At 36.0% G+C, this 27944-nt stretch overlaps 1 protein-coding gene across 1 annotated transcript in view; it reads left to right on the top strand.

Annotated features, from left to right (window-relative positions):
• Positions 1 to 18812, top strand: part of TRPC5 (transient receptor potential cation channel subfamily C member 5) — a gene marked incomplete at its 3' end in the record, with an annotated part of 132984 nt that extends 114172 nt beyond the window's left edge. Inside the window, exons 7-10 of the mRNA XM_082609952.1 lie at positions 15080 to 15283; positions 15519 to 15560; positions 16377 to 16466; positions 18120 to 18812. Coding sequence (XP_082466078.1) covers positions 15080 to 15283; positions 15519 to 15560; positions 16377 to 16466; positions 18120 to 18812 — 1029 coding nt within the window. The remainder of the gene's footprint in view (positions 1 to 15079; positions 15284 to 15518; positions 15561 to 16376; positions 16467 to 18119) is intronic.
• Between the last annotated feature and the right edge of the window lie 9132 nt (positions 18813 to 27944).

Genomic DNA, 27944 nt, shown 5'->3' with positions numbered 1-27944 from the left:
AGCCAAGACATGGAAGCAACCTAAATGTCCATCAACGGATGAGTGGAAAAAGAAGATGTGGTATATATAAATAATGGAATATTACTCAGCCATAAAAAAGAATGAAATAATGCCATTGGCAGCAACATGGATGGACCTAGAGATAATCATACTAAGTGAAGTAAGTCAGACAGAGAAAGACAAATATTATATATCACTTATATGTGGAATCTAAAAATAGTACAAATTAACTTATTCACAAAAGAGAAACAGACTCATGGACATAGAAAACAAACTTACGGTTACCAAAGGGGAAGGGAGAAGAGGGGTATATTGGGAGTGTGGGATTAACAGAGGCACACTACTATATATAAAATAGAGGAACAAGAAGGACCTACTGTATAACACAGGGAGCTATATTCAATATCTTGTAATAAACTATAATGGAAAAGAATCAATAAAAGAATATAGACATATACATATATATATGTATAACCAAATCACTTTGCTGTACACCTGAAATGAGCACAATATTGTAAATCAATTATACTTCAATAAAAGTAAAAATTTTTTTAATTTTAAAAATGAATGGATAGGTAGACAATGAATTGATACATGATAAATGAGTGGGAAAAGACTGTTGAGAGGATAATTTGCAATAACTTCTCTGTTAATTATTTACATAGTAAATCCCAATCTGAGGTCACCTGAGCACAAGGGGAATAAAATGGTATCACCTGGGGTTCTTGAGCTGTTTGTAAAATGTTTAGCCAAAATCATATCCTCACCTGATTTGAGTAAGTGCAATGAGTGGGCACCAGAAAGCCTCTTAAGCTAAAAAAGAAAACAAAAAAAAACAACTATGGGGCCTCCCTGGTGGCGCAGTGGTTGAGAGTCCGCCTGCCGATGCAGGGGATACGGGTTCGTGCCCCGGTCTGGGAGGATCCCATGTGCCGCGGAGCAGCTGGGCCCGTGAGCCATGGCCGCTGGGCCTGCGCATCCGGAGCCTGTGCTCCGCAACGGGAGAGGCCACAACAGTGAGAGGCCCGCATACCGCAAAAAGAAAAAAAAACAAAAAAACAAAACAACTATGGTTTACAACTTGGCCCATTGCATGTTTCTATTCTTTGTCAAAATCATTTAGAAAACTATTTTTTAAAGGACCTAACTGCTTATTGTTTAAAACACATACAAACAAACAAAAAGCTCACACAGGGATTTTAAAAAATTGAAAGCAGTGAGACCATTTCCAGATACCAGGACATCCAGCCCAATTTATTAGAAAATAGCTGAATATGCATAGGAGCTATATCATCATTCTCCCTTTTGAACTTGTCTAGAGATGACAAGAATCTAAAGACCCTGTGTTTAAAAATGTGACTCACTTCATTTTAAGAAATACTTATCAAATACCAACTTTATTTCAAGAGCTAGAGAAACATTCCACAGATGAAAGACTGGCTATTCTGAGCCATCAACGGGTAAAATGAAAATTCAAAGTTTGTTTCTGGTATTATAGGCTCAGAAATGTAGGAGGAGGGATCAACAGCTATATAGCTCTTACTATGTACCAGGCAGTAGCCCAGGCATTTTACATTGACTTCTACAACAAATCAGTGTGATAGAGATTTTCCTTTATTTTAACAGTTGAGAAAACCATGACTCAGATTTTGATTGACTGCTCTGAGGTCACACAGCTGATAAATAGCAGAGCAGTACTTCAAGCCCTGTTTTGTTTGACTCCAAAACCCCTGCTCTTTCCACAATGGCAGGCTGCGTCTCACTATTTCACATTGCCCTTGCCTCCTATCTTCCTCTGCATTCCAAGTTGCCTACAACAACATTGTCTCCCAAGGCAGGATTTTAGGGCAGTGATATTTACTAGAGCCATAAGTGTGTCTTAGTTCAAGGTCTTATCAAGGGCATTCAGAGGCATTCAGACCTTTTGCAGGCACACCCTCTAATCAATTCGTAGAGAAAAAAAATCTATGTATCTTACATATTCTTAGGTTGACATCTAGATTATTCATCATAAGTTTAAATAGTTGCAAAGGATGTAATTTCTGGAATATGGTAAATATTGACATTTAAAATAAAACTATCCAATTACTCATTTAAACGTATCCAATAGAATCTGAATACCATAGTGATTTGTTACTCATAACCATGTATTTAAAAAATAAATGGTTAAACTCTTCTTTCTTTACGGGCAGAGAGTTTACACCTTTCCTTGCTCTCCTTGCATTCTTATTTGCATTCCACATCCCCACAGGATTTTACCCTAACGTTATAATTTTTTTGTGTTTTTAAGTCTTTTTAAATTATTGATCACCTTATATTTCTTCATAACAAAAGTATAAATTGAATTTTAATTTTTTATTTTCTGTGGCCAGAAGGTAATAAATGTTGAAACATTTCTTCTGAATATCGTTATTATTCAATTATTAGCAGTATAAAACTGCTCAAAAGAACACAAATATAATACAAATTTTGATAAATAACAATTAGACATAAAAATACATTTTTACTGGAAATATATTTCTTAAAGATGTTAGTGGGGCTTTTCTTCCAGCTAGTTATTATAGCCACAGAATATTGAGTAATATTCAGGGACAAGATTCAGCATCAATTATATATTTAGTTTCCATTTTTATAAAAGCACTAAGAAAACTTTTTCATATCAATAAGCATATGTGAATGAACAGAGTTTTAGTATGCCATTGTCACTCAATTTCCTTGAACTCTGAGTTAATGTCAAAAAGTTATACAATGATTTTTCATAATAGTTTTAGGGAATTCCCTGGGGGTCCAGTGGTTAGGACTCTGCACTTTCACTACTGAGGGCCCAGGTTCAACCCCTGGTAAGGGAATTAAGATCCCACAAGCCGCATGGTGCAGCCAAAAAAGCTTAAAATAAAAAAATAATATTTTTAGGGACTTCCCTGGTGATCCAGTAGTTAAGACCCTGCACTCCCAATGCAGGGGGCCCGGGTCCCATCCGTGGTCAGGGAACTAGATCTCGCATGCTGCAACTAAGAGTTCGCCTACTGCAACTAAAGATCCCGCATGCCACAAGGAAGATCCCACATGTGGCAATGAAGATCCCGTGCCACAGCTAAGACCCAGCACAGCCAAATTAATTAATTAATTAAAAATAAAAAAGATTGGTTCAACCTCATTAAAAATAATACTTTTAACAATCTGAAAACTTGCTTCAGTTCTCTTTAAACTTTATTGAAGGCAAGTAATTAGAAACCACATGACTTAGAAAAGGATTTTTACCCAAGATTACAGTCATTCAGTTTCTCAATTTCTGGAAAGTAATACTGTGGTAGGAACTTTCTGAGATGGCCCCCAATGATACCCACTTCCTGTTATTTGAATCCTATGCAGTCTTCTCCCCTTGAGTGTGGGCTAGACCTATGGACGCCTAACAAATATGGCAAAAGTGATGTCACTTGAGAGATTAGGTTATAACAATGGCTTTTCTCTCTCACATCCTCGGAGGGAAGTCTGCTGCCATTTTATGAGCTGGCTGATGGAGAGGCCCACTCCAGAAAGAACTGAGAGAGGTCTCTGGCCAATATGCCAGCAAGGGACTATGGTCCTCAGTCCAAAAGCCCACAAGGAACTGAATCCTGTCAACAACCACACAACCATGCGAGCGAGCTTGGAACAGAATACTCCCTCAGTTCACGCTTCTGATGAGACCCCACCTCTGGCTAACAACTGGATTATACCATTGTAAGAGATCTTGGGCCAGAGGCACACAACTTGCCACACCCAGATTCTCGACCCACAGAAACTGTAAGATAATAAATATTTGCTGTTTTAAGGTGCTAAATTTGGGGACAAAACCAAAAAGTCTTTACTAAGACTTGCCAAATAATTATTAAATGTACCAGTTACTGTTTTACCTCGAGGCACTTTGTTTAACCCAACATACTAAACAAAGTTCATGGAATGAAAAATAGAAATTTTATTAATTTTAATACAGCGTAACCAGTAGAACATTCTTTATGAAATGCTTTTTTCTTATCACATTTTAAATATAATTTTACCAACATTTTGGAGCTTCAGATTTAGCAATTGATAAAAAATATCCGTCATATAGCCTAACTAGCAAAGCCAGTCATCATTTCCAAATCAACTGGCTAAATCATATTTCTTTTGTCTCAAAAAGGATGACTTGGGCTTCCCTGGTGTCTCAGTGATTAAGAATCCACCTGCCAATGCAGGGGACACGGGTTCGAGCCCTGGTCCAGGAAGATCCCACATGCCACGGAGCAACTAAGCCCGTGCACCACAACTACTCAGCCTGCACTCTAGAGCCCGTGAGCCACAATTACTGAAGCCCACGTGCCTAGAGCCCGTGCTCTGCAACAAGAGAAGCCACCGCAATGAGAAGCCCCTGCACCACAATAAAGAGTAGCCCCCGCTCGCTGCAACTAGAGAAAGCCCATGTGCAGCAACGAAGACCCAACGCAGCCAAAAATAAATAAATTAAATAAATTTATTTTTTAAAAAAGGATGACTTCATTTTTCAATTCAGTAAGTATATCAATACTTATTCCTATGATGATCATTTCACTTGTAAATTCTAACACTAGGATGGACAAATTAAAAGATAGAAGATAGATAGATAGATAGATAGATGATAGATGGTAGCTAGAGCATGCAGGCTTCTTATGAGTTTGTCATCTGGATGAAATAAAGTGAGTTCAGTATTTCTTTTAGCGCTATCTTTTTGCTTTGCTTTCACAGAATTCTCTCTGAGTGATTTTTTTTTTATCTTTGGCAATAGCTGGAGAATGGAGAGGTGAGGTTGTTAAAACTGTCATCACTCCTGCCATCCCAGTATAAATTATCTCAAAACTCCAACATCAGCCTGTTTCTAATGCCAAGCCTCACCCTTAGTTTTTTTTTAAATAAATTTATTTATTTGTTTGTTTTTATTTTTGGCTGTGTTGGGTCTTCAATGCTGCGCGTGGGCTCTCTCTAGTTGCAGTGAGCAGGGGCTACTCTTCGTTGAGGTGCACGGGCTTCTCATTATTGTGGCTTCTCTTGTTGTGGAGCATGGGCTCTAGGCGCCCAGGCTTCAGTAGCTGTGGCTCGCGGGCTCTAGAGCACAGGCTTAGTAGTTGTGGCGCATGGGCTTAGTTGCTCCATGGCATGTGGAGTCTTCCTGGGCCAGGGATCGAACCTGTGTCCCCTGCATTGGCAGGAGGATTTTTAACCACTGCGCCACTAGGGAAGCCCCCCACCCTTAATTCTTAAATGGGCAAAATATATGAATCAACATTTCTCCAAATAAGATACACAAATGGCTGATGAGCACATGATAACATGCTCAATGTCATTCAGCATTAAGGAAATGTAAATCAAAACCAGAATGAGATACAACGCCATACCCACTAGCATGACTACAAAAAAAAAAAACATGAACTGTGATGAGTCTTGGTGAGGATGTGAAAAAATCGGAACTCTTATACATTGCTGGTGGGAATGTAAAATGGTGCAGCCACTTTAAAAAATAGTGTGACAATTCCTCATAAAGTTAAAAGTAGGGTTAGTATATAACTGAGCAATTCCACTCCTAGGTATGTCCCCAAGAGAATTAAAAACATATATCCACACAAAAACTTGCACACAAATATTCATAGCAGCATTATTCATAATAGCAAAGTGGAAACAACCCAAATGACCATCAACTGATGAATAGATAAAAAAGATGTAGTATATCCATACAATGAAATATAATATTATTCAGCCATAGGAAAGAATGAAGTATTGACAGATGCTACAACATGGATGAACCTTGAAAACATGCTAAGAGAAAGAAACCACACACAAAGGACAAATATTATATAATTCATTTATATGAAATGTTCAAAGTAGACAAATCCATAGAAACAAAAGTAGATTAGTGGTTGATAGGGGCTCTGGGGAGGGGAGGGAGTGCTGGGAATTGACTGCTAATGGATACAGGGTTTTTAGGAGTGATGAAAATGTTCTAGAATAGATAGAGGTGATGGTTTCTCAACTCTGTAAATGTATTAAAAACTAGTGAATTGTATGCTTTAAAAGATGAGGACAGCAACATTGCTATCTCTGATATCTAAGAAACCACTGCCTAACATAAGGTCATGAAAATTATTCCTATGTATTCTTCTGAGAGTTTGTTTTATGGTAACAGCTTTATTGAGATATAATCCAGATACCATAAAATTCATTTTTAAAAGTATACAATTCATGTTGTTTAAGGGTACAAACTTGCAACTAGTAGTAAGTCTTAGAGATCTAATGCACAAATATTTTTGATAACTGTATTGTAATAAATATTACCATGTTTTAACTGTATTGTAATAAAATTACCATATTTTAAAAATATTTTTGATAACTGTATTGTAATATAATTTCTTTCTATGGTAATTCCATATATTTTGTTTTCATGTAGCCCAATTTATCTTTGAACTACTTGAAATTATTTAACTAACAGGAACACAAAAGAGAGGATGAGTGTTACTGCTCTTTGTTATATATTCATTTTATATACTTAAAGTATAGTTACGTGTGCATATAAAATTTATTACTCTAATAATTGCAGCAACTTTTCCAATTCTCAAGTAACTTTGGGAGGAATTTATAATTTTACAATGCCTTAATAAAAGATGTTTCAACATCTCAAAAAAATGGTAATATATTTGCTTCTTTATTAACTCATGAAATAACAAAATCTAGCATTGAGTCTAATAAGTACCTTAAATTCAACCTAGAGCTTCGTTTTCCTTTTGAACTTGTTACTCACTTAACCCAAAGCCATTTAGTCCCTCTTAGAGAACATAGAGGTATCCCTGATTTATCCATTAAGAGCTGGCTAGCGGCTGTTCAGATACAGGCAATGGGCATTTCAGAAATCAACAGAATCCTCTACTTCAGCAGGGGAGGGCAGATTCCTTTGAGAATATGATGAAAGCCCAGAAAAATGCAAAACACCCAATATTTCACATATAATTTTTATAGATTTATTGACTCCATTAACTTCATCCATAGAACCAGGTATAAAAATCCCTATTCTGTGTGGTGCTGTTTTTGAACATGATCTGCTAATCCCTTAATATCATAGCTAAGCACTGCTACGTTGGAGAGCAAAGTGAAAGCCTTCATGGAATATCTGAAAGGCCAAGGAGCAAATTCTAGGTTTCACTGACTGAATGTTCACTCAAAAACCACCCCAAGACAAACACTGTAAGGCATAGCTCTCCTTTTTAAGATCTCATGTGCTAGTAAAGAAATATTTTTTTCTCCCTTACACTGTGCACTTTTGACAGTGGAGACTATATTGTCTAACCATCTTATTTGGCATTGTTTTAAGTTAAAAATTTGTGGATATAAGTCACAAGTTAATGTGGCCTCTGAAACAAAGCTCTTACTGCTGTATACATATGATGGGGCCCAAGAACTTTCTTTAGAACATTTGAAAGTAAATTACCAATATCACATATTTCACTCAAATATTGTCATATATATTCAACTACATTATCACAGTACCATATCTCCGTCAAGAAATTTAACATTGATACACTATAATTATAATTTGGAGTCCATATTTAAATTTCCCTTGTTGTCTTTTCAAACGTGTCATTTACAGATGATAAACTGCAAGAACATTGAAGATGTGTCACTATGCACACACAGAGCCACTAGCAAAGAGTGAGAGACTTACTGATTCAAGGCATTTAATGAAATCCCTGTGCAATCATTATCTGACTACGAGGCTAACTAAACAGAGACTTCAATGGCTGCACATGACAAAGAATACAGATTTTACAGAATCAGTCAAGGATAGTCACTAAACAAACACTAAAAACCAAACTCTAGAAGAAGGGGATCAGATTTCCAGAGTAATCATATTAAATTGTTTAAAATGTCTAGTTTCAGCAAAAAACTACAAAACATACACACACACACACACACACACATACAAAGAAAGTATGGTCTGTACACAGGAAAAAAAGATGTCATAGAAACAGTCCTTGAGGAAGCCCAGATGTTGGCTTTGGTAAAGACTGAACCAGCTATTTTAAATATCTTCAAATAACTAAAGGAAAACATCTAAAGAATTAAAGGAAAGTATGAGAATGATGTCTCACCAAATAGAGAATATTAATAAAGTGACAGAAATTATTTTTAAGAAGAATCAAATTGAATTTCTGGATTTGAAAAGTGCTGTAACAGAATGAAAAATTCACTAGAAGGGCTTAAAAGCAGATTTGAGCTGGCAGAAAGGATTAGCAAACTTGAAGATAATTCAATTACCATTGTCTAGACTGAGGATCAGAAAGAAAAACAGGATGAATAAAAATGAACAGAGCTTAAGAGACCTGTGAGACACCATTAAATGGCCAACATACACATAATGGGAGTCTCAGAAGTACAAAAGAGAAAAAAAGAACAGAAAGGATATTTGAAGAAATAATGAGTAAAAACTTCTCAAAAATAGTCTACACATCCAAGAGCTCAAATATTTCCTAGTAGGATAAACACAAAAAAATCCACTTCTTAGTCAACCTCTCAAAGTCAAAGACAAAGAAAAAATCTTGAAAGCAGGAAAATTAAAAGATAACTGATTTCCCATCAGAAACAATGGGCACTAGAAGTCAGTGTGATGACATACACAAAATGTTTAAAGCAAAAGACTGACAACCAAGAATTCTATATCCAGCAAAAATATCCTTAAATGAGGGAAAAATAGACATTGTCAAGTACACAAAGACTGAGAGAATTAATGGCCAGAAGACCGGTCCTACAAGAAATGCTAAAAAGAGTTCTTCAGGCTGAAATGAAAGAACACTAGAGAGTAGGAAGAAAGAAAGAAAGAAAGAAAGAAAGAAAGAAAGAAAGAAAGAAAGAAAGCACCAGAAAAGGTAATTGCATAGATAAATATAAAATACAACACAAATCTTATTTGGGGGGAACTTTTTTTTCTCTCTAACTTGAAAGATAACTGCATAATTCAATAATTATATGAGTGTTTTGATGGGGTTATAATGTATAATATATAAAGGAACAGTTTGTATATCAGTAATAGCACAAAGGAGGAGGGAAGGAATGGAGCTATATGGTAGCAAAGTTTTTGCATATGATTGGAATCAGGTTGGTATTAATCCAAAGTAGATTGTATTTTAAGATGTTAATTGTAATCCCTGGGCCAAGCACTAAGAAGATAACTTTTAATATAGTAAATGAAACAAGAGAATTAAAAGGTATATTAGAAAATATCTATTTAACACATAAGAAGTCAATAATGGAGAAATAGAGGAACAAAAAATACATGCAACATATAGAAAATGGCAAAATGGCAGATGTAAATCCTACTTTATCAGTAATTACTTTAAATGTAACTAGATTAAGCAAAGCAGTTAAAAGGCAGAGATTGCCAGACTCTGTATAAGAAACACACATGTTCCAACTATATGCTGTCTACAGGAGACACATTTTAGATTCAAAGATACAAATAGAATGTAAGTAAGAGTGGGAAAAGATATATGATGCAAACAGTAACCAAAAGAGAGCTAAGTGGCTATAATAATTATCAGACAAAATAGAATTTAAGACAAAATTTGTTACTAGAGAAAACAAAGGACATTTTATAACTATAAAAAGGTGAATCTATCATGAAGATTTAACAATTATTAACACATTTCCACCTATCTACAGAGCTGAAAAATACATGAAGCAAAAACTGACAGAACTGAAGGGAGAAATAGAAATTTAACAATAACAGTTGAAGAATTTATTACCCCACTTTCAGTAACGGACAGAACTAGATAAATGACCAAAAAGGAAATAGAATACTTGGACAACACTATAAGCCAACTAGACCTAATGGACATCTATCTATAGAACATGCCATACAACAACAGCAGAATATATGTTCTTCTGAACTGCACATGGAATATTCTCCAAGATAGATTATATGTTAGCTCATAAAATAAGCCTCCCTAAATTTTTAAAGGATTGAAATAATAAAAAGTATGTTCTGCAAACATACTTGGGAATATAATGAAATTAAATTAGATATCAAAAACAAAATAAAATTTCAGAAGTTCACACATAAATGGATAGTAGAGAAGACACTGCAAAATAACTAGTTCAAAGAAGAAATCACAAGGGAAGTTAGAAAATACTTTGAGATGAATGAAAGGGAGAGTACAGTATATGCCAAGTTTCCTCAGAAACATTTATAATTGTAAATCTTATGTTAAAAAGGAAATAAGATTTCAAATCAATAACTTAAATTTCCACCTTTATGAAACTAGAAAAAGAATAGCAAACTAAATTCAAAGCAAGCAGAAAGAAAAAACATAGTAAATTGTTTATTAATAAAATATTTATAGATTTAGCTCTCCATATTTAAGTCATGACTCATTTTGAGTTAACTTTTGTATTTGTGTGAAGTAAAGATCAAGGTTCTTTTTTCTTTTCTTCTTGTGGAAGTCCAACTATTCCAAAACAATTTGTCGAAAAGAAAAGATTACCCTCTCCAAGTTGAATTGCCTTGACACCTTTCTTGAAAGTCAATTGCATATGTGCATATGCATGCATTTATTTCTGGACTGTCTTGTTTTGTTCAATTGATCTTCAATGCCAATTTGTTCTTTTTCAAAATTAACTATTTTACATCTTTTGTATTTATATATAAATTTGAGAAGCAGCTTGTCAATTTCTTCAAAAATGCCAACTGAGATTTGACTGAAATTGTATTGAATCTCTAAATCAATTTGGAAAGAATTTCCATCCTAACTATATTTAGTCTTCCAATTCATGAATATGCCGTATCTCTATATTTATTTGTCTTCTTTAATTTATCTCAGTAATCTTTCACAGTTTTCAGTGTTAAAAAACATGTATATTTTTGTCATACTTATTCCTAAGGATTTTACATTTTAAATGAAACTGTTTTTAAATTAATATTTCCTCATTGTTTATTGCTGCTATATAGAATACGACTGATTTGTATCTGGTTCTGTTTGATAGATTTTTTTCTCCTCATTATGTATCATATTTTCCTGCTTCTTGGCATTTTAGATAAATTTTTATTGGATACCAGACATTGTGAATTTTACCTTATTGGGTGCTAGCTATTTTTGTATTGTTTTAAATATTCTTGAGCTTTATTCTGGAAATAGTGTGATCCCACTGAGTCTTGCTTTTAAGCTTTATTTGGCAGGACTAAATACACCTTTAGTCTAGGGCAGTTCTGTACAATAAAAATTTTATGCAAGTCCCAAATATGTGCCACATATGTTACATTTTCTAGTAGCCACATTAAAATATAGTGAAGAGAAACTGGTAAAATTAATTTTAATTATATATAAATACATTACATGTATAATATATTATATTGATACCCAAACCAGAAAAAGCAGTACAGAAAATTAAAAATTATAGACCAATATCTTTTATGAACATAGACATGGAAATCCTCAACAAAGCATTAGCATATTGAATCCAGCAATGTATAAAAAGAACACACCATAATCAAATGGGATTTATCCCAGGAATGCAAAGTAATCCATTATATTAATAGTCAAAAGAAGAAAAACCCTATGATCATATCAATTGATGCAGAAAAAGTGTTTGACAAACTTCAACATACATTTATGATTTTTTTTAAAAGATGTCTTGGCAAACTTGGAATAGAATGTAACTTGCACAACCTGAGCCACAGAACCTACAGCTGACTAAATGGTGAAAGATTGAAGACTTTCTAAGATCAGTTAAAAATGTATATCTGCTTTCAGTACTTCTATTCCACATTGTACTGGAGATCCTAGACAATGCAATAAGGGAAGGAAAAACATTAAAGCCATACAGATTGGAAAGGAAGAATAAAACTATCTCATGATTCTGTATAAAGAAAACCCTAAAAAATCTATTAAAAACTTGATAGAATAAAAAAATGAATTTAGCAAGGCCACAGACTACAAGGTCAATACACAAAAATCAACCATATACTAACAATAAACAATTGGAAATAAATTTTAAAAGACAGTACCATTGAAAATTGTTGCAAAGGAAATGTAATACTTAGGTATATGCTTAACAAATCATTATAGGACTTACACAGTAAAAACTGCAAAACATGGATGAAAGAAATGACATACTCTGTTCATGGATTGGGAGACTCAGCAGAATAAATATGCTTTCACTCAGTGTAAGGTTTTCAAGGTTCATCCATGTTGTGGTATGTATCAATACTTCATTCCTTTTTAAGGCTGGATAATAATAATAATGTATCACATTTTGTTTACCCTTTTATCAGTTGATGAATATTTGGGTTGTTTTTACTCTTCGGCTATTATGAATAATGCTGCTGAACATTTGTGTACAAGTCTTTTGTAGAATGTGTTTTCATTTCTCTTGGGTATGTAGCAAGGAGTGAAATTGCTGGGTCATATGGTAACTCTATGTTTAACCATTTGAGGAATTGCCATATTGTTTTCCAAAGTAGCTGCACCATTTCACATTCTCACCAGCAGTGTGTGGATCTACAGATCCTCACCTACACTGGTTATTATTTGTCTTTTTTAAATTATTATATCTATCCTAGCAGGTATAAAATGGTATCTCATTGTGGTTTTGATTTGAGTATACCTAATGACCAATGATGTTGGGCATCTTTTCATGTGTTTGTTGGCCATTTGTATGTCTTCTTTCTGGAAATGTCTATTCAAGTGCTTTGCCCATTTTTAAATTGGTTTATTTGTATTTTTATTGTTGAATTATAATTGTTTTTTATAAAGGCACAAGTCCCTTATCAGACATATGATATTTAATTACTTTCTCTTATTCTGTGGGTTTTCTCTTCATTTTCTTCATGGTGTCCTTTGAACTACAAAGTTTTAACTTTAAGTCCAATTTGACAATTTTTTTTCCCTTTGTTCCTTGGCTTTTGGTGTCATCTCTAAGAAACCATTGTTTTACCCAAGGTCATGAGGATTTACTCCTAAACTTTCTTCTTAAAGTTTTATAGTTTTTATCTATTAAATTTAGTTCTATGATTCATTTTGAGTTGAATTTTGTATGTGGTATGAGGTAGGAGTCCAACTTCATTCTTTTGAATGTGGATGGACAGTAGTCCCAGCATGCCCAGCTGATTGTCAAAGGCGCAAAAGCAACTCAGTGGAAGAACAATAGCCTTTTCAGCAAATGGCAAATGGATACCCACAGGCAAAACAAACAAACAAACAAAAAACCCTCAATGTAAACTTCACCCCTTAAGCAAAAATGAGCTCAAAGTTGATCATAGAGCTAAATGCAAATCTTACAACTATAAAACTTGTAGAGGAAAACATAAGAGAAATCTTCATGACCTCGGGTTAGGTAAAGAGTTCTTAGACATAATACCAAAAGTATAATCCATTAAAAATTTGATAAATTTGATTTCATTGAAATTAAAACACTTTGTTCTATGAAAGACACCATTAGGTAAATGAAAAGATAACACGCAAACTGAGAGAACACATTTGCAATTTACATTCCTGACAAAGAGCTAGTATCCAGAATATATTTTAAAACTATCTAAATCCACCTGTAAGCAAGCAAAGTACCTAGTAAAAATGGGCAAAGGATCTAAACAGACACCTCACCACAGAGGATATCTATATAGCACATAAGCATATGAAAAGATGCTCAACTTCATTCCAATTTGGGAAATACAAATTAAAACCATAATGAGATACCACTACTTAATCTGTTAGAATAGTTAAACGTTAAAAAACTTGACAAATGCTAAGAAGGATACAGAGCAAGTGGTGAGAATGAAACATTGTACAGTCACTCTGGAAAACAGTTTGGCAGTTTATTATAAAGTTAAATGTACACTTACTTCATGATCCAGCAATATCACTCCTAGATATTTAAGCCAGGGGAATTAAACTTATGTTCACAGAAAGACCTGTACATGAATGTTCACAGCAGCTTTATTCACAATTATTAAAAACTGGAAACAACCCAAATGTTCTTTAATGGGTGAATGAATAAGCAAACTGTGGTATATCCACACAACAAGAGACTACTCAGCGATAAAAGGCAATAGATTATCGATACATACAAAACCAGATGAATCTCGAAGATATTAATGCTGAGTGAAATAAGCCAGTCCCAGAAGGTTACCTACTGTATGATTCCATTTATATGACATTTTGGAAAAAGTAAACTAAAAGAATGGAGAATGGAGCAGTGGTTGCCAGGGGGGTTCGAGAGAGTTTGATTACAAAGGGGCAACATTAGGTAATTTGGGGGGTTGATGGAACTGTTGTGTATCCTGATTGTGGTGGTGATTACATTAGTCCTTCCAGGTCTTAAAACTCCTAGAAATGTATGCCTGTGTGTGTGTGTGTGTGTGTGTCTTAATTAGGACAGTGCTTATACAGATATATACACTCATCAAAACTCATTGAACACTTAAAATAGATGAATTTTACTGTGTAAATCATACCTCAATAATGTTGATTTTTTAAAAAAACATAAAGTCTCTCCACACCAATCCTACTCCTTAAAAATAACTACAATTTAGTGTGTACCTGTCTAGAATATGTAAGCATGTAATATAAAGGGGTTTTCAGTTGGATAAAGGGTATCATTTTACACAATATATATTGCTCTTTATGTTGCTTTTTTCACTTAGAGGTCTTATAAATATATGGATAAATGCATATATACGATATGTTTTTCTACATATAAAATGTTGATAGAGCTACTATATTTTTAATAGTTTGATTATAAGCCATTTTGTGGATGTGACATCATTTATTTAAGCAGTCTCCCACTGTTGGATATTTAGGTTGTTGCCAGTTGTTTTGCTCTTACAAGCTGCAGTGCTAGCGAACAGCCCTGCATATACATCTTTTTGCAAGTATATCGATAAGATAAATTTCTAATTGTAGGATTACTGGGTCGTAAGGTAAGTGTAATTTGAATTTTTATAGCTACTGACAGATTGCCCTCTGTAGAAGCAAGTAGAACTTTGAGAATGAGTCGGGTGCATTTTGCATTTTCCCATCCCAAATAACTGAACTTCTCTCTTTCATAGGATCATGCCGATATTGAGTGGAAGTTTGCAAGGACAAAGCTCTGGATGAGTTACTTCGATGAAGGTGGCACCTTGCCACCTCCTTTCAACATCATCCCCAGCCCCAAGTCATTTCTATACCTTGGTAACTGGTTCAACAACACCTTCTGCCCCCAAAGAGACCCTGATGGTAGACGGAGAAGGCACAACTTGAGAAGCTTCACAGTAAGGCTTTTAAAAATTATGTTTCTTTGTAAACACAAATGTTTTCTCCTTTCCCTCCTTTGTAACATTCCCTATCTTGAACATCTTAAAACTACTCCAACCTACAGATGCTTTGGGGGGTTGTCAGGCAGTTGCTCCTGTGTCATGTCCCAGTCCTAATGTTTAGAAATATATTCGAGTGGACGGGCTGCTGGGAGACTGCTGATGTAACCTCTCTGTCCATTTTCAATGGCAGGAACGTCATGCTGACAGCCTGATACAGAATCAACATTACCAGGTAAAGCTTCTTCATAGGGACTAAGCACAATAGTTCTTGGTCAGTTGTGTGAACTTGGACAAATCACTTTCCCTCACTGATCCTCAGTTTCCTCGTCTGTAAAATAAGGATGATAAAACTTAAATTGTAGTTGTGAGAACTGAGTGGCGAGTATGTATGTATGGTTGTGTGTGTGTGTGTGTGTGTGTGTGTCCTGGCACAGTGCCTGACACATTGCATTAAGTGGTAGCTATCATCATCACCATTACTAACACAAAGCAGGGTGACCATGTGTATACCATTCCCAGAGGCTAAGTTAAAAGAGGCCATCCCTGTAAAGGGGAAGTATAGATTGCCTCTAAGAAAAGTATCTTGATTATGTAATTAGTGGACATTGAAATCATCAGACTCTGTGACACTGAAGAATGACTTTCTCAACTTTATAAAAGGAAGAAAACCTCTCATCTTACTAGGAAGGTTCAAGTTTAATCTAGCCTGAAGGGAAAGGATATTGACTGTGACCATTCAAGGATTATTCTGCTCTCATTATTCCATGAATGTGTATCCGTGTTTACCTTATGCTTGGGTGGAAAATTTTCCTTTCGGGTAAATTTGATCTCACTGGCCCACTCTGCCACCAAATTTGGACACATAATAAATTCTTCATTTAGCCAATGGACTTAACTGGGGGGTTTTGTAGAAAATGCCTGGATCCTGTGAGGATTTTCCAATGCAAAGACAGTCTAAGCGTATTTTATTTCCTGTGTATGTTTCTTATTTTACTGAGAGTCCAAGAAGGAAACTGAATGCTTCTTCATGTTTTTGTTTAAATTCCAGGAAGTTATCAGGAATTTAGTCAAAAGATATGTGGCAGCTATGATAAGAAATTCCAAAACAAATGAGGGACTAACAGAAGAAAATTTTAAGGTAATTTGATCATAAAGTGGTTTAATTCTTCATTCACATTTCTTAAGCATCATTCAATCTTCACAGTGTTTGAGGTTTCTGGTGATGGAATTTCAACAGCCTATGATACAGCAAAACCAGCTACAATTCTTATTCTCTCTCTTAGAATAGTCTGTCATCCAGTAGATGGATGGATTTTTACCAGTGTCTGCCATACCACAATCAGCTTTATGAATAATAAAAATATGCATTCTTTTAATATTCTGGGTTTTTCTCAGTATGGGAATTGAGTGCTTTAAATGATATGGCATGGGTGTGTGATGAGAAGAAAGATAGCGAAGGGGAGATGCCTAGAGATTTAAAGGCCTTCTTTAAATAAGATAAAGACAAAAAGTCTATTATTAAATCTAACATTTATGAAACCCTACCATTACACATTTTTGGCTGTCACATTGGGATGCTATTGGCATCTAGTGAGTAGAGACCAGGGTTGTTGCTAAAAATCCTACAATGCACAGCACAGCTCCCAACAGCAAAGAATTACCACACTCAACATGTCAATTGGTTGAGAAACCCTATCCTAGAACACATATATGTTTTCTAAAGAACATAAGAAGGCTGTTATCCTAATCCATAGACATAACTCATCGGTCGAGGGCCTGCTATACGCCAAGCACTCTGCTAGGTGCTGGGGCACAGTCATGAGCAAGATATAACCAGCCCCTACTCTCTCGTGGAGTCACACACAATAATAATAGAGGCGAATGACTGAGTATTCTAACAGGATCAACACAGGGTGCTGTAGAGACATAGAAATGGGGGGACACCCAACTGGGACTTGGGGATTTGAGGCAGGCTTTCCAGAGGAAGCCATGTTTAAGCTGAGGTTTGAAGGAGGAGCCAGATAAAGGAGAGTTGGGGAGAAGAATGTTCCAGACAGAGAAAACAGCACATGCAAAGGCCCAGAGGCAAGAGAGAATATGTCCATACAGGTGGACAGTAAAAAGCCTGGGGAAAGAGCAGGAAGGAATGAAATGGGAGAGATCGACATGTACTAGACCTTGAAAAACCTTGTAGTCTGTGGTATGGCATTTTTCCTTTTTCCTAAGGTCAGCGACAAGTTACTAAAAAGTGTTAAGCAAGAGAACGACATGATCAGATATAAACTTTTCAAAGATGGTTTTTAAAAGCACGATCTAGTATCTAGGCAACCAGTTAGAGATAGAAGACATTTCACAGGCACTTGAATAAACAAGGTTCCCTGGCCCAAAACAGCAGTCTCATCTCCTGACATTCCACTTCCCTAGTTTTATTCCTGAGAGTCCTAAAAGCTTTTTCCTCTTCAGTAGTACTTTTCTATTTAGATTCCAATGAGAGCCCTACTCTGATACCTTCATTGTTGATTAACACTTCAGTCTGTTGGCGTGCTCCTGATAGGGAAGTTCTGAAATCAACTTTACCAATTGCACATTTTTTTCCCAATGGCCAGCTCTGCCCACAGCATTGTTAATATGTTTTTCTTGTGCTGGAATACTGTGAGATTTTTCTGGTAGTTCATGTACCTTGTGATTTGCAGTGAGGCGAAACCTGGAACATTCCGAAGGATACTCAATGTGCCTATTTCGAACTAAAGACCAAGCTTCTTAACATGACGTGCCTTCTCTCTTGCCCTAGGAATTAAAGCAGGACATTTCCAGCTTTCGATATGAAGTGCTTGACCTCTTGGGAAACAGGAAACACCAAAGGAGAAGTTTTTCCACTAGCAGCACTGAATTTTCTCAGAGAGATGATACCAATGATGGCAGTGGCGGGGCTCGGGCCAAATCCAAGAGTGTCTCTTTCAATTTAGGCTGCAAGAAAAAAGCCTGCCATGGGCCACCTCTCATCAGGACCATGCCAAGAGTTGGTGGTGCCCAAGGGAAGTCAAAAGCTGAGTCATCAAGCAAACGCTCCTTCATGGGTCCCTCTCTCAAGAAACTGGGTCTCCTATTCTCCAAGTTTAATGGTCATATGTCTGAACCCAGTTCAGAGCCGATGTACACAATTTCTGATGGAATCGTTCAGCCACATTATATGTGGCAGGATATCAAATATTCTCAGATGGAGAAAGGGAAAGCAGAGTCCTGTTCTCAAAGGGAAATTAACCTCAGTGAGGTAGAATTAGGTGACGCCCGGGGCGCTGCTCAGAGCAGTGAATGCCCTCTAGCCTGTTCCAGCTCTCTTCACTGCGCATCCAGCATCTGCTCCTCAAATTCTAAACTTTTAGACTCCTCAGAGGATGTATTTGAAACTTGGGGAGAGGCTTGTGACCTGCTCATGCACAAATGGGGTGATGGACAGGAAGACCAAGTTACAACTCGGCTCTAAGTCAAGCTGGTATCACCTGTTCTGGAACTCAGAAAATTTCTAATTTCTTTGCTCTCAGAGGTGACATAGAATATGATGCCCTCACTGCCCCCCACTAGACAGGAGAGTGAAACTCCTATTGTTTTCACCATCTTTTATAGCCACATTCTTCATTTTTTGTTCTTGTTATTATTATGACTATTATTTGCCTTTTTATACCTACAAACACTAAGTCCATTTCAAAACCAACTGAAGAGGTGTTTGCCCCTCATCAGCAGAGGTGCAGTCGGGTGCTTAAACCTTTGGCTTTGCTTTTCTTACCCTTGCTTCCTTGAAGCTCCAGGTGCCACTTTGCTACTGTCGCTGCCGCACAGATTCCTGACCTTCCTCAGGATCTCACACCATTTCCCCACAGGGCTGAGGGCTGTGCTCAGCAGTCCCCACCAGCTATCAGATAAGGCAAACTAACTTGCCTATCTTTGTTGCCCTTCAGTGCTCCATGCTGCCCATTCTGGTTCAATGAACAGCATCAAAGGGAAACTGAATAGACTCCAAAGAATTGTCAGCTTGTGGTTTCTAGGTATAACTGGACTTCGTGTTGTTTTTGCTTTTAAATACTACAGCTTCTCCTTATCATGGGGGCTGTTGAATTTGTTTCTTAAAGATTTGTGAGTTTCCTAATGTATGCCAATGAATATTTACCCCATAGTATATGTCATATCTAATAAGTTAGTAAATTCCTTTCCTGTGTTTGTGTATTTCAGTTAGATTATATTTTAAAATTTGATAGTATTGAGATTAGTATTTAGGATGCATACTGTTTTTTAAAAACTTCTACTGTACTCTAATCAACAGTTACTACATCTCATACATTGGCAAGAAAAAATAATTAGCTGGTATATTTATAGGGTCCTATCTACTGTTGATAGTTTTAATCAGCACTGCTATCAAAAGCATTTCTAAGATAAAAGCCTGGATTTGAAAATATTTTTTTAACAGAAAAATGACATCTTGTTGAGGTGTCAGAATCTGAAAACAGCACCTTCATTTTAATTAATTGCTTTCTGATAAAACAACAACAACAAAAAAAAAACAATTTTAGGTCTAGATAACTTGATTCAAGTTGCAGTTTTAATGTTCAGTGGGGGCAGTGGAATTGTGTGTGTAAACTCATGTTAGATATATAACATAACAACCCTAGTGAATTCATGGAACTATAGACATGATCCAAATTCTACTGTCTTCAAAGAAAACTGCATTATACATCAAAACAAATGATTTTCCACAGCTTAGGAGTACCTCATCAGAACACATAGGTAAATGTTAAAAAATGAAGCCCATAATGCATATGGTCACCATGTTAGGTCCAGTAACCATCAACTGATTACCTGCTAAACAAGGGCGGTTTTTACCAATGTTAGCACAAAGGTATCCCCAACTTACATAATAACACATGGTCTGAAATAGCCCAAGGTCTGGGTCCTGGTGATTAAATTAATGGGTAGCTCAAAAAAGTAAGAAACTTAATTAGTTGTCACCCTGTTCTTGTATTCAATAAATGTCAACAGTAATAGGAAAACATCTAAATTCATGTGTATACTTTCTGGCAAAATTAAGTGACATGAAGCATTCTCAAACAATGCAAATATGCTTCCAAAATAGTTTTTTGGTTTTTTTTTTCTTTTTGCGGTACGCAGGCCTCTCACTGTTGTGGACTCTCCTGCTGCGGAGCACAGGCTCCAGACGTGCAGGCTCAGCGGCCATGGCTCATGGGCCCAGCCGCTCCACGGCATGTGGGATCCTCCCGGACTGGGGCATGAACCCGTGTCCCCTGCATCGGTAGGTGGACTCTCAACCACTGCGCCACCAGGGAAGCCCCCAAAATAGTTTTTGACAGTGTAGTTTCTGTTATTTGAATTGATTCCCATTCTAGCCCTAACTTTGGTGACTAACAAAATATTCTACATGAAAAAGACACAAACTGGGGATGATGGGGAAACAAGAGGAGGTGTTGAAGAACAAAGCTCAGATCCAAGAAAAAGTGATCAAGAGAACAAGCTGCATCAAGATCCATTTGGTAAGACATTATCACAAAATAATTCCTTGATCATACCTAAAGTGATCATTTACTCAAATCCAACTTCTCTCCTGCTTCTCTAAGTGGGACTATCATAAGTGGCCCTGACATCAGTAACAGGTTACTTTCCAGAAGGAAGGTTTCTAAAGTTACAGAGTCAACTTTCTCAACTGTCAAATTCACTTTGAATAATAAATAGCACCTGGGCTACATTCCTAACTCATATTGATGGCACCAGAAACCAATACATGGCCCTATTTCATCAAAAAAAAGAGTATGTCTTTCTCACAAATGCATGTACTTGTGATGACCTAGGTTTCATTGTTCCGGCAGTTACTTTATCAATTTGTTGGAAAACAAGGGTAGCCAGAGATAGAGCCATGGTCCAAAATACACTCTTCTCTCAGTTATGTTCTAAAGAGAGAATATGTGTAAATCATAATAGCCAATCTCTACTACTGAAAGAAACCAGTGTCATATTTCATGGGCAGTACATTCCTTTTCAGATCTTCTCAGGGTTACTGTCTTTATGACTTGGGCTTAAGATTTCACTAGCTGTGCTGAGGCCTAGCTATGTTGGGGATTGAAGCCAGTTAGCTGTTAAAGCTAATCAGCTATTGTCCTAACTTCCGTGATGGTGACACCAACATTTTTTTTAACTCTAACTCTAGTAGAAAGTAGGAAGGGAAGGAGATTTGTGTTCACCTCTCTAACCTCTGGATCAGCTACTATCAAGAAAGATATTTCAAATCAAATGTTTAAGTATGTTCTCTGACCCCAGAGAAGGTATAAGCCAACTTGAGAGTAAATTTATAAACATAAAAGAGCTAAAAGAGAAACTTAGTGAGGATCTACTCAATTCTAACGTCTTATTTTACAAATACAAAAAAAAAAAAAAAAAAAAGAAAGGAGGTCCAGAGAAGGATAATGACTTGCTCAAGGTCACAGAGCCAGTCAATAATCCCAAATCTTCTAGATTATAGAAACAAGACATTTATTATTAAGCACACATATTATATGTTATACATAGGAGATGTGGAAATGGATTGGCCACTATAGATACCTTTTTGTTCATTTGCCCAAAATGCCACGAACTCCACAAATTTCAGACTGACATATTTATATGTAAAGTTAAAAATGTATTCCAAAGTCAAATACAATTATAAATGGTAGAAGAATCATTTACTTTTTGTCTAAGTATCTATAGCATGGTTCACCTCCATTACAGGTGAAGCTCTTATCATTTCTGGACACCTATTTTATTTGTTTGATTCCATCATAATTACATTAAAGTCTCCCTGACAATTAGTAAGGGTAAAAATATTATTGAATACAAAGAAAATGTCTGAATTATATTCAGAAATGGCCATTGTTGAAGTATGTCCTCCACTTCTAGCTTTAAATCCAGTGAACTACAAAGAAAAATGAATGATTCAAAATCATCATTTTTGGAAGATGACAAATTTTATAGGCATATAAATCTCTAGGTTATATTTCTGTCCACTTACATGGGAATACTTGAAATTTTCTGGTTCTTTCTGCCTCTCATAGTAATTTTTCATTCCATTCTGACCTGATTTAGGGCATTTCAGCTAAGTCCAAAACATCTAAACATCTGTCTGCAATTTGATTAAAGACACACACACACACACACACACACACACACACACAGAAACCCTACAGTCTCTATGTTTTGAATGACTTAAATAATGAACAAATACTTTTTCAATAAGAACTTTATAGTTATTATGGCAGTGTAAAACCTACTCTGCAAAGTTCATTGGGGACTTCACTGAAAAATATGAAAAAATACCTTAGCCAGATAATATAAGTAATCATTTGATGTTCATATTGCCTTGTGGGTAAGACTCAAGTGGTGTTTTAACTAACAGTTTAAGTGGCCCAGACCTTGGTTTGTTCAACCATCAGGTGAAAAGTACTTGAAGTTAGGCAGACATTCTTTCCTGTTTAAAAGTACACAAGAAAAACTGATGTTATTTTGGTAATCACATTTTCAAAACAGTGTTAATAGATTGCATGTATAGACATAGCCAACGTAAGTGGATGTAATTGTTTGGATCATTTAAAATAAACTCTTCATACCTACTTATCAGCTCCCTCCAACCCTGAACCCTGTGGCTTTGCCTCAAACCTGTGCGTATTTTAGATTCTTTGGCTTGCTTTATCTAGATAATTGTTCCAAATATCCACTTTGTTGGTGTGGAACTAGGCATTGGGAACCGAGTACCCCAATTCAGTGTGAGCATTACTTTAGTAGAGAGAAATGCTATTTCTACTGTATTTCCAATGACCCTTTCCATCACTTTTTCCAACAGATGTGCATTTTGGCTTGCACTGTTTTGGGGATGTTTGTAAAAGTGAGAACCTTGTCTGTGCACACACACACATGCAATGAAACTTAACAGCGTTTGATTGCTCTGGCTTGGCCTTTCATCCCTTTTGGTAATTACTAAATCATTTTGAAGGGAGGGGGAGCAGGGAGAACTTCAATGGAAAGAAACTTCCTGAGATGTGATGAGGAATTGCTAAAATGAACTGCCAAAGCAGCATCCACTGTAGTACAACTGTTAATATTGAGAGCTCTCAGGATTTGGGGTTTCTGGTTTGAAGAATAAATAAAGCTTGTAGGTCAGAAGAAAGAACCTACCTGTAAAAATTAAAATATATATTTTTGGTGAATTAAGTCTGTATACTTCAGATTTACTGCTTGAGATATTACTATTCATATGTTGATATGTGGCCTAGGATTTTCATCTATATGCTGCATGGTGGTCCAGAGAAGAAGGTGCTGGTAGGCGGCCTTGAGAGCTTTAAGAAATGGAATGTTTATTAAGAAACAAAGGAGTTGATTGCTGGAATGATACAGGCAGCTGGCTAGGGTAGTATTTTTAAGCTCTAGAGTAGATTTATATCTTTTTTTAAACATCTTTATTGGAGTATAATTGCTTTACAATGTTGTGTTAGTTTCTGCTGTATAACAAAGTGAATCAGCTATACGTATACATATATCCCCATATCCCCTCCCTCTTGCATCTCCCTCCCACCCTCCCTATCCCATCCCTCTAGGTGGTCACAAAGCACCAAGCTGCTGCTTCCCACTAGCTATCTATTTTACACTTGGTAGTGTACATATGTCAATGCTACTTGTTAGTTTATTGGATCTGAGTTGTGGTCTTTTCCTAAAGATATACCATCAGTGCTTGTGGTACTTGAGAGACATGTACATATTAAGAATTATTAATGTTTAAATATAAAATTAAGTGGAATGCCCTTATGCCAAAAGCTTATCTGATGTGAAAATTGTGACAGCTCTGTAGAAACTTCCCATTACTACACAAACGAAAGGCAATTTCTATAGTAACAAAAAGAGCCTGCAACTTTTGATCATCGTAATCAACCTTCATAAATCCATGACTGTGGCACACATCTGCCCTAACCTCATCCCTCACCCTCAAAAAGAAAAGCCTTCTTTACAACGCCAAATGACTTGATAGAACCACAGAAGACTAAATGAAGAAATAATGGCCTACAGTGTGCATGCCATTTTCAGCAACGTGCAGAGTATTTTGCCCCTTGACTTTATCTATGAGCAGGTTCCAGAGCAACCTAACATCCCAGGAGCTGCACTTCAACACATGCACATACACATACTAAGACATCACCCTTGGTGGCAGTGTGCCTTTTATTTTGGCCTATGGTAGCCAATCATTTGCAAGTACAGTTAAGCTGGGCTTGGCCATTGTGTCTTTTGCCACAATGTTCAATATACCCCACAATACTCATTGCGACAGATTGCCTTCCAACCTAGAAACCCTCTTGACAGTTCTCTGGTCTTATACAACCCTTAAAACTGACCCTTGGATGACAAGACAAAAAAGAGGCTTTGGATTTTTGTGGGGAGTGCTTGAGGTACTTAGATGGTGTGGTAAAGAGGCAAACGGAAAAGCTTTCAAAATAAGGACTAGTATGGATAAGCACTTTAAAATGTAGGGCTAAATCACCATACTGTCAAACTTTTTAGATAACCAAATTGAGGTGGCGTTCCCCGATTTTTTTTTAAAAATGTAGTTTCTGGATTAAAACATCATCATTTCTGCCTCAACAAAATCCAGAAGTGCAACAGTATATGAAAACTAGCTCTGAACAAACTGTAAATCATTTTTCAAAGGTTGAGTTATATTTCGGTTGAATTTCAGATCATAGCACATTCTCACCTTGTGATCACTGTATTCCTAAATTCAACACATCAGACTCACAGTAAGGTTACATTTTAAATTGTGCAATATCACTGACTGGCTTTTATAAATATCCACTTATGACCAATTACTGGAAGGACTGATTTCCCCAAATTTTATCTAAGAAATAAAATGAATTTGCCAAAACTCTACAGAAAAGAGAAATAAAAGGTAAAAGTGGGAGAGGGTAGTATGGAAGAATGCTAGATTCTATACCTGATGTCATACTTTAGCCTCAAAAATTTAGAATAAACATATAAAGTGAGATTATGAGACTGATATTTTCATAAACATGTCAGAATTAATGTGCCCAAATTAATGTTGTTCTTCAAAGGAGTCACCTTAAGCTGCACCCATATTCGAATGCTGACATTACTCAAACCATTGTGGACTTCTGCTTTTTGGAGGATGTTCAAAATCCACAATACAACCTCTTAATACCCTCAATGGTAGAAAATCATAATCTTGTAAGATTAAATTCTTAGAAACAGTCAAAACTAATTTTAGATCCATATTTGGTAAAAATTTAGGCAATCAAGCTGAGTTCTACTTTTTCTGGTAAAAAATATTTTTCAAGTGCTATTACACAATAGGCACCTTGATAGGCACAATTATAAAATACCAAGACAGTTTCTTGTGGGGTTTGTGAAGTGACCTGGAACTGCTCTTTGGAATCTAGATTTTTCCTTATCAACTTTGAGGAATAATTTGTGTACAACTACCTGCATCCATTTAAAGTGTACAATTCAGTGAGCCTTCACTGTTGTATACACCCCTAGGACCACCACCAAAATCAAGATACAAAAATTTCCATCACCCCCAAATGAGGCCTTGTTCCTCTTTCAATTCTGGAATCTATTATAGTTTCAAACATGCTTGGAACAGTGGCAGCCTTATTGGAATAAGTTTATAGCCTCCCAAGGAGGAAACATTAAAGAACACCATATTTAGATATATAATCTCCACTGATTTGGGAACAAGCATAATGACTTAACCCTTGAAATACTTGTGTTTAAACAGTAAAACACATTCCAACTTCCAATGGCTTATGTTGTAAGTAAACTCAGTATATTGGCTTCCCAAACCTTATTTGATCCATAAGAAATCACACTTTATAATACAGAGGCTCTGACAACTAGACTGTTAGCAGGAAGAAAGCGCAGTAAGGAAAAGCCCTGGCCTTCCCAGGAAATTGAAGGGAGGGTTTTGGATTCAGGAGGAGCTCTGGTAACAGAAGTAGGAGGCGGCTCTAATGGGAGGATGGCAACAGCTAGGTGAATTTTCAGGTCATTTGAAAATCACATGTTCACACTAGGTAGTTCCTGTATAAGATCCAGTCATATTATTTGAAGTACAGATTCATCCATTTTGGGTCACATCACATAGGACTTCCTTTTACAACATATATTAAGCAATCAGTTTAAATAACCAAAGCAATGTAGCCTGTAGTCCAATAAGCAGAGTGATAACTGTGCTTAGTATACTTGGGCAGGAGAAGCAGTCAGAATTCTTTAGTGGCTAGTAGGATTCATTGGAACCAATGGCACTAAAATGAATGTTGTGGGAGCTCATGAGGAAAGCTCTAAACCGAAAGGATTAACACATTAGTCTGTAGTTTTCTTAATGTTAAAGGCAATCCAATTTGATAAATTAACTTAAAATTTTTTAACTGTTCAAATTACTCTTCTAACATAGTACAAGTAAACCCATATGTTCTCTTATTTCAACTATAAAGACAAAGACCTTTCCAAGGACATTTCAGTTCAGATAGGGATAAACATCCTTCTCAAGTGAAAGCATTTTAATTTGTCTGTTTCTTATAACATAGGAATGCATACCAGTGGTAGGATTCAAGAAAGTATCACTATTTAAACTCTTCACAGGATTCAAGATTTCTCAAAAACAGGTTGAAATTGAGGATGAAGAATTTCTACCTATTCAGAACAATGAATGTAGTTTGGAGCCAACATTTCCTAGAAGATAAATAATACCTTTAGAAAACACAGGCAGTGTTTAATTCACTTTCTTAGCCTAGTTGGAGGCCCCAATCATACATCACCATACAGAAAATGTATGCATTGAACTTAAGGTTAAAATTGTATCTCCCGAGCTTAATCATGAAAAGGGGAAATTCCAAATGTGTTTGTGTAAATGGCATTTGGCTTTGCAGACTACTAGTTTAAAAGCTAAAGCCTCCTTGAATAACTATTACTTTTATTTAAATATTTCCTGTAGGAAGTGCAAAGTTACTGTCATAATTAAATGTGCTAAAAAGAATCTTGTACAATAAAATGATTTGGTGTCTTTAGCTTCAGTATAAACAAAAATAAAGCATTTACTTTTTTCCTCCAAAATGTATGGCTGCTCAGATTTAAGGTGTTTGTTCCTCCCTTTTCCAACATAATCACTTATATCCATCTATTATTAATAAACATTTGTGAACAACAGTGGATTTTACACTATCATTTAACCAGCAGACACACTTAAGGGAGACCTCCACATTCCAATATATTTTGAAAAGTTCATGACTGAGAATAAACATTATGACGATCATTCTTTTATATTTCCCATTAAACAAAGCTGTATTAAATATTTAGAAAACTGAATAAGCATTCATAAAGAACTTTGAGATTGATGACATGAAGGGACCAATACAGCTATAAAGCTATGGCGTACGACACTGACAAACCTTACTGGCCTTATCCTGAAAACTTCTGAGTAACCAAAGAATGATTACATGTCGTACAGAGCAGTTTCATTCTGTGGGTCAGTGAGAAGACACATAAATTGAGGTTCAGCTGGTCATTATTCAGCTAGTAT

The sequence above is a fragment of the Mesoplodon mirus genome (assembly GCF_964341445.2).
Source record: "Mesoplodon mirus genome assembly, chromosome: X".
Lineage (NCBI taxonomy): Eukaryota > Metazoa > Chordata > Mammalia > Artiodactyla > Ziphiidae > Mesoplodon > Mesoplodon mirus.
The sequence above is the reverse complement of the archived record's forward strand: the minus strand, read 5'-3'. Positions and strand labels throughout refer to the sequence as shown.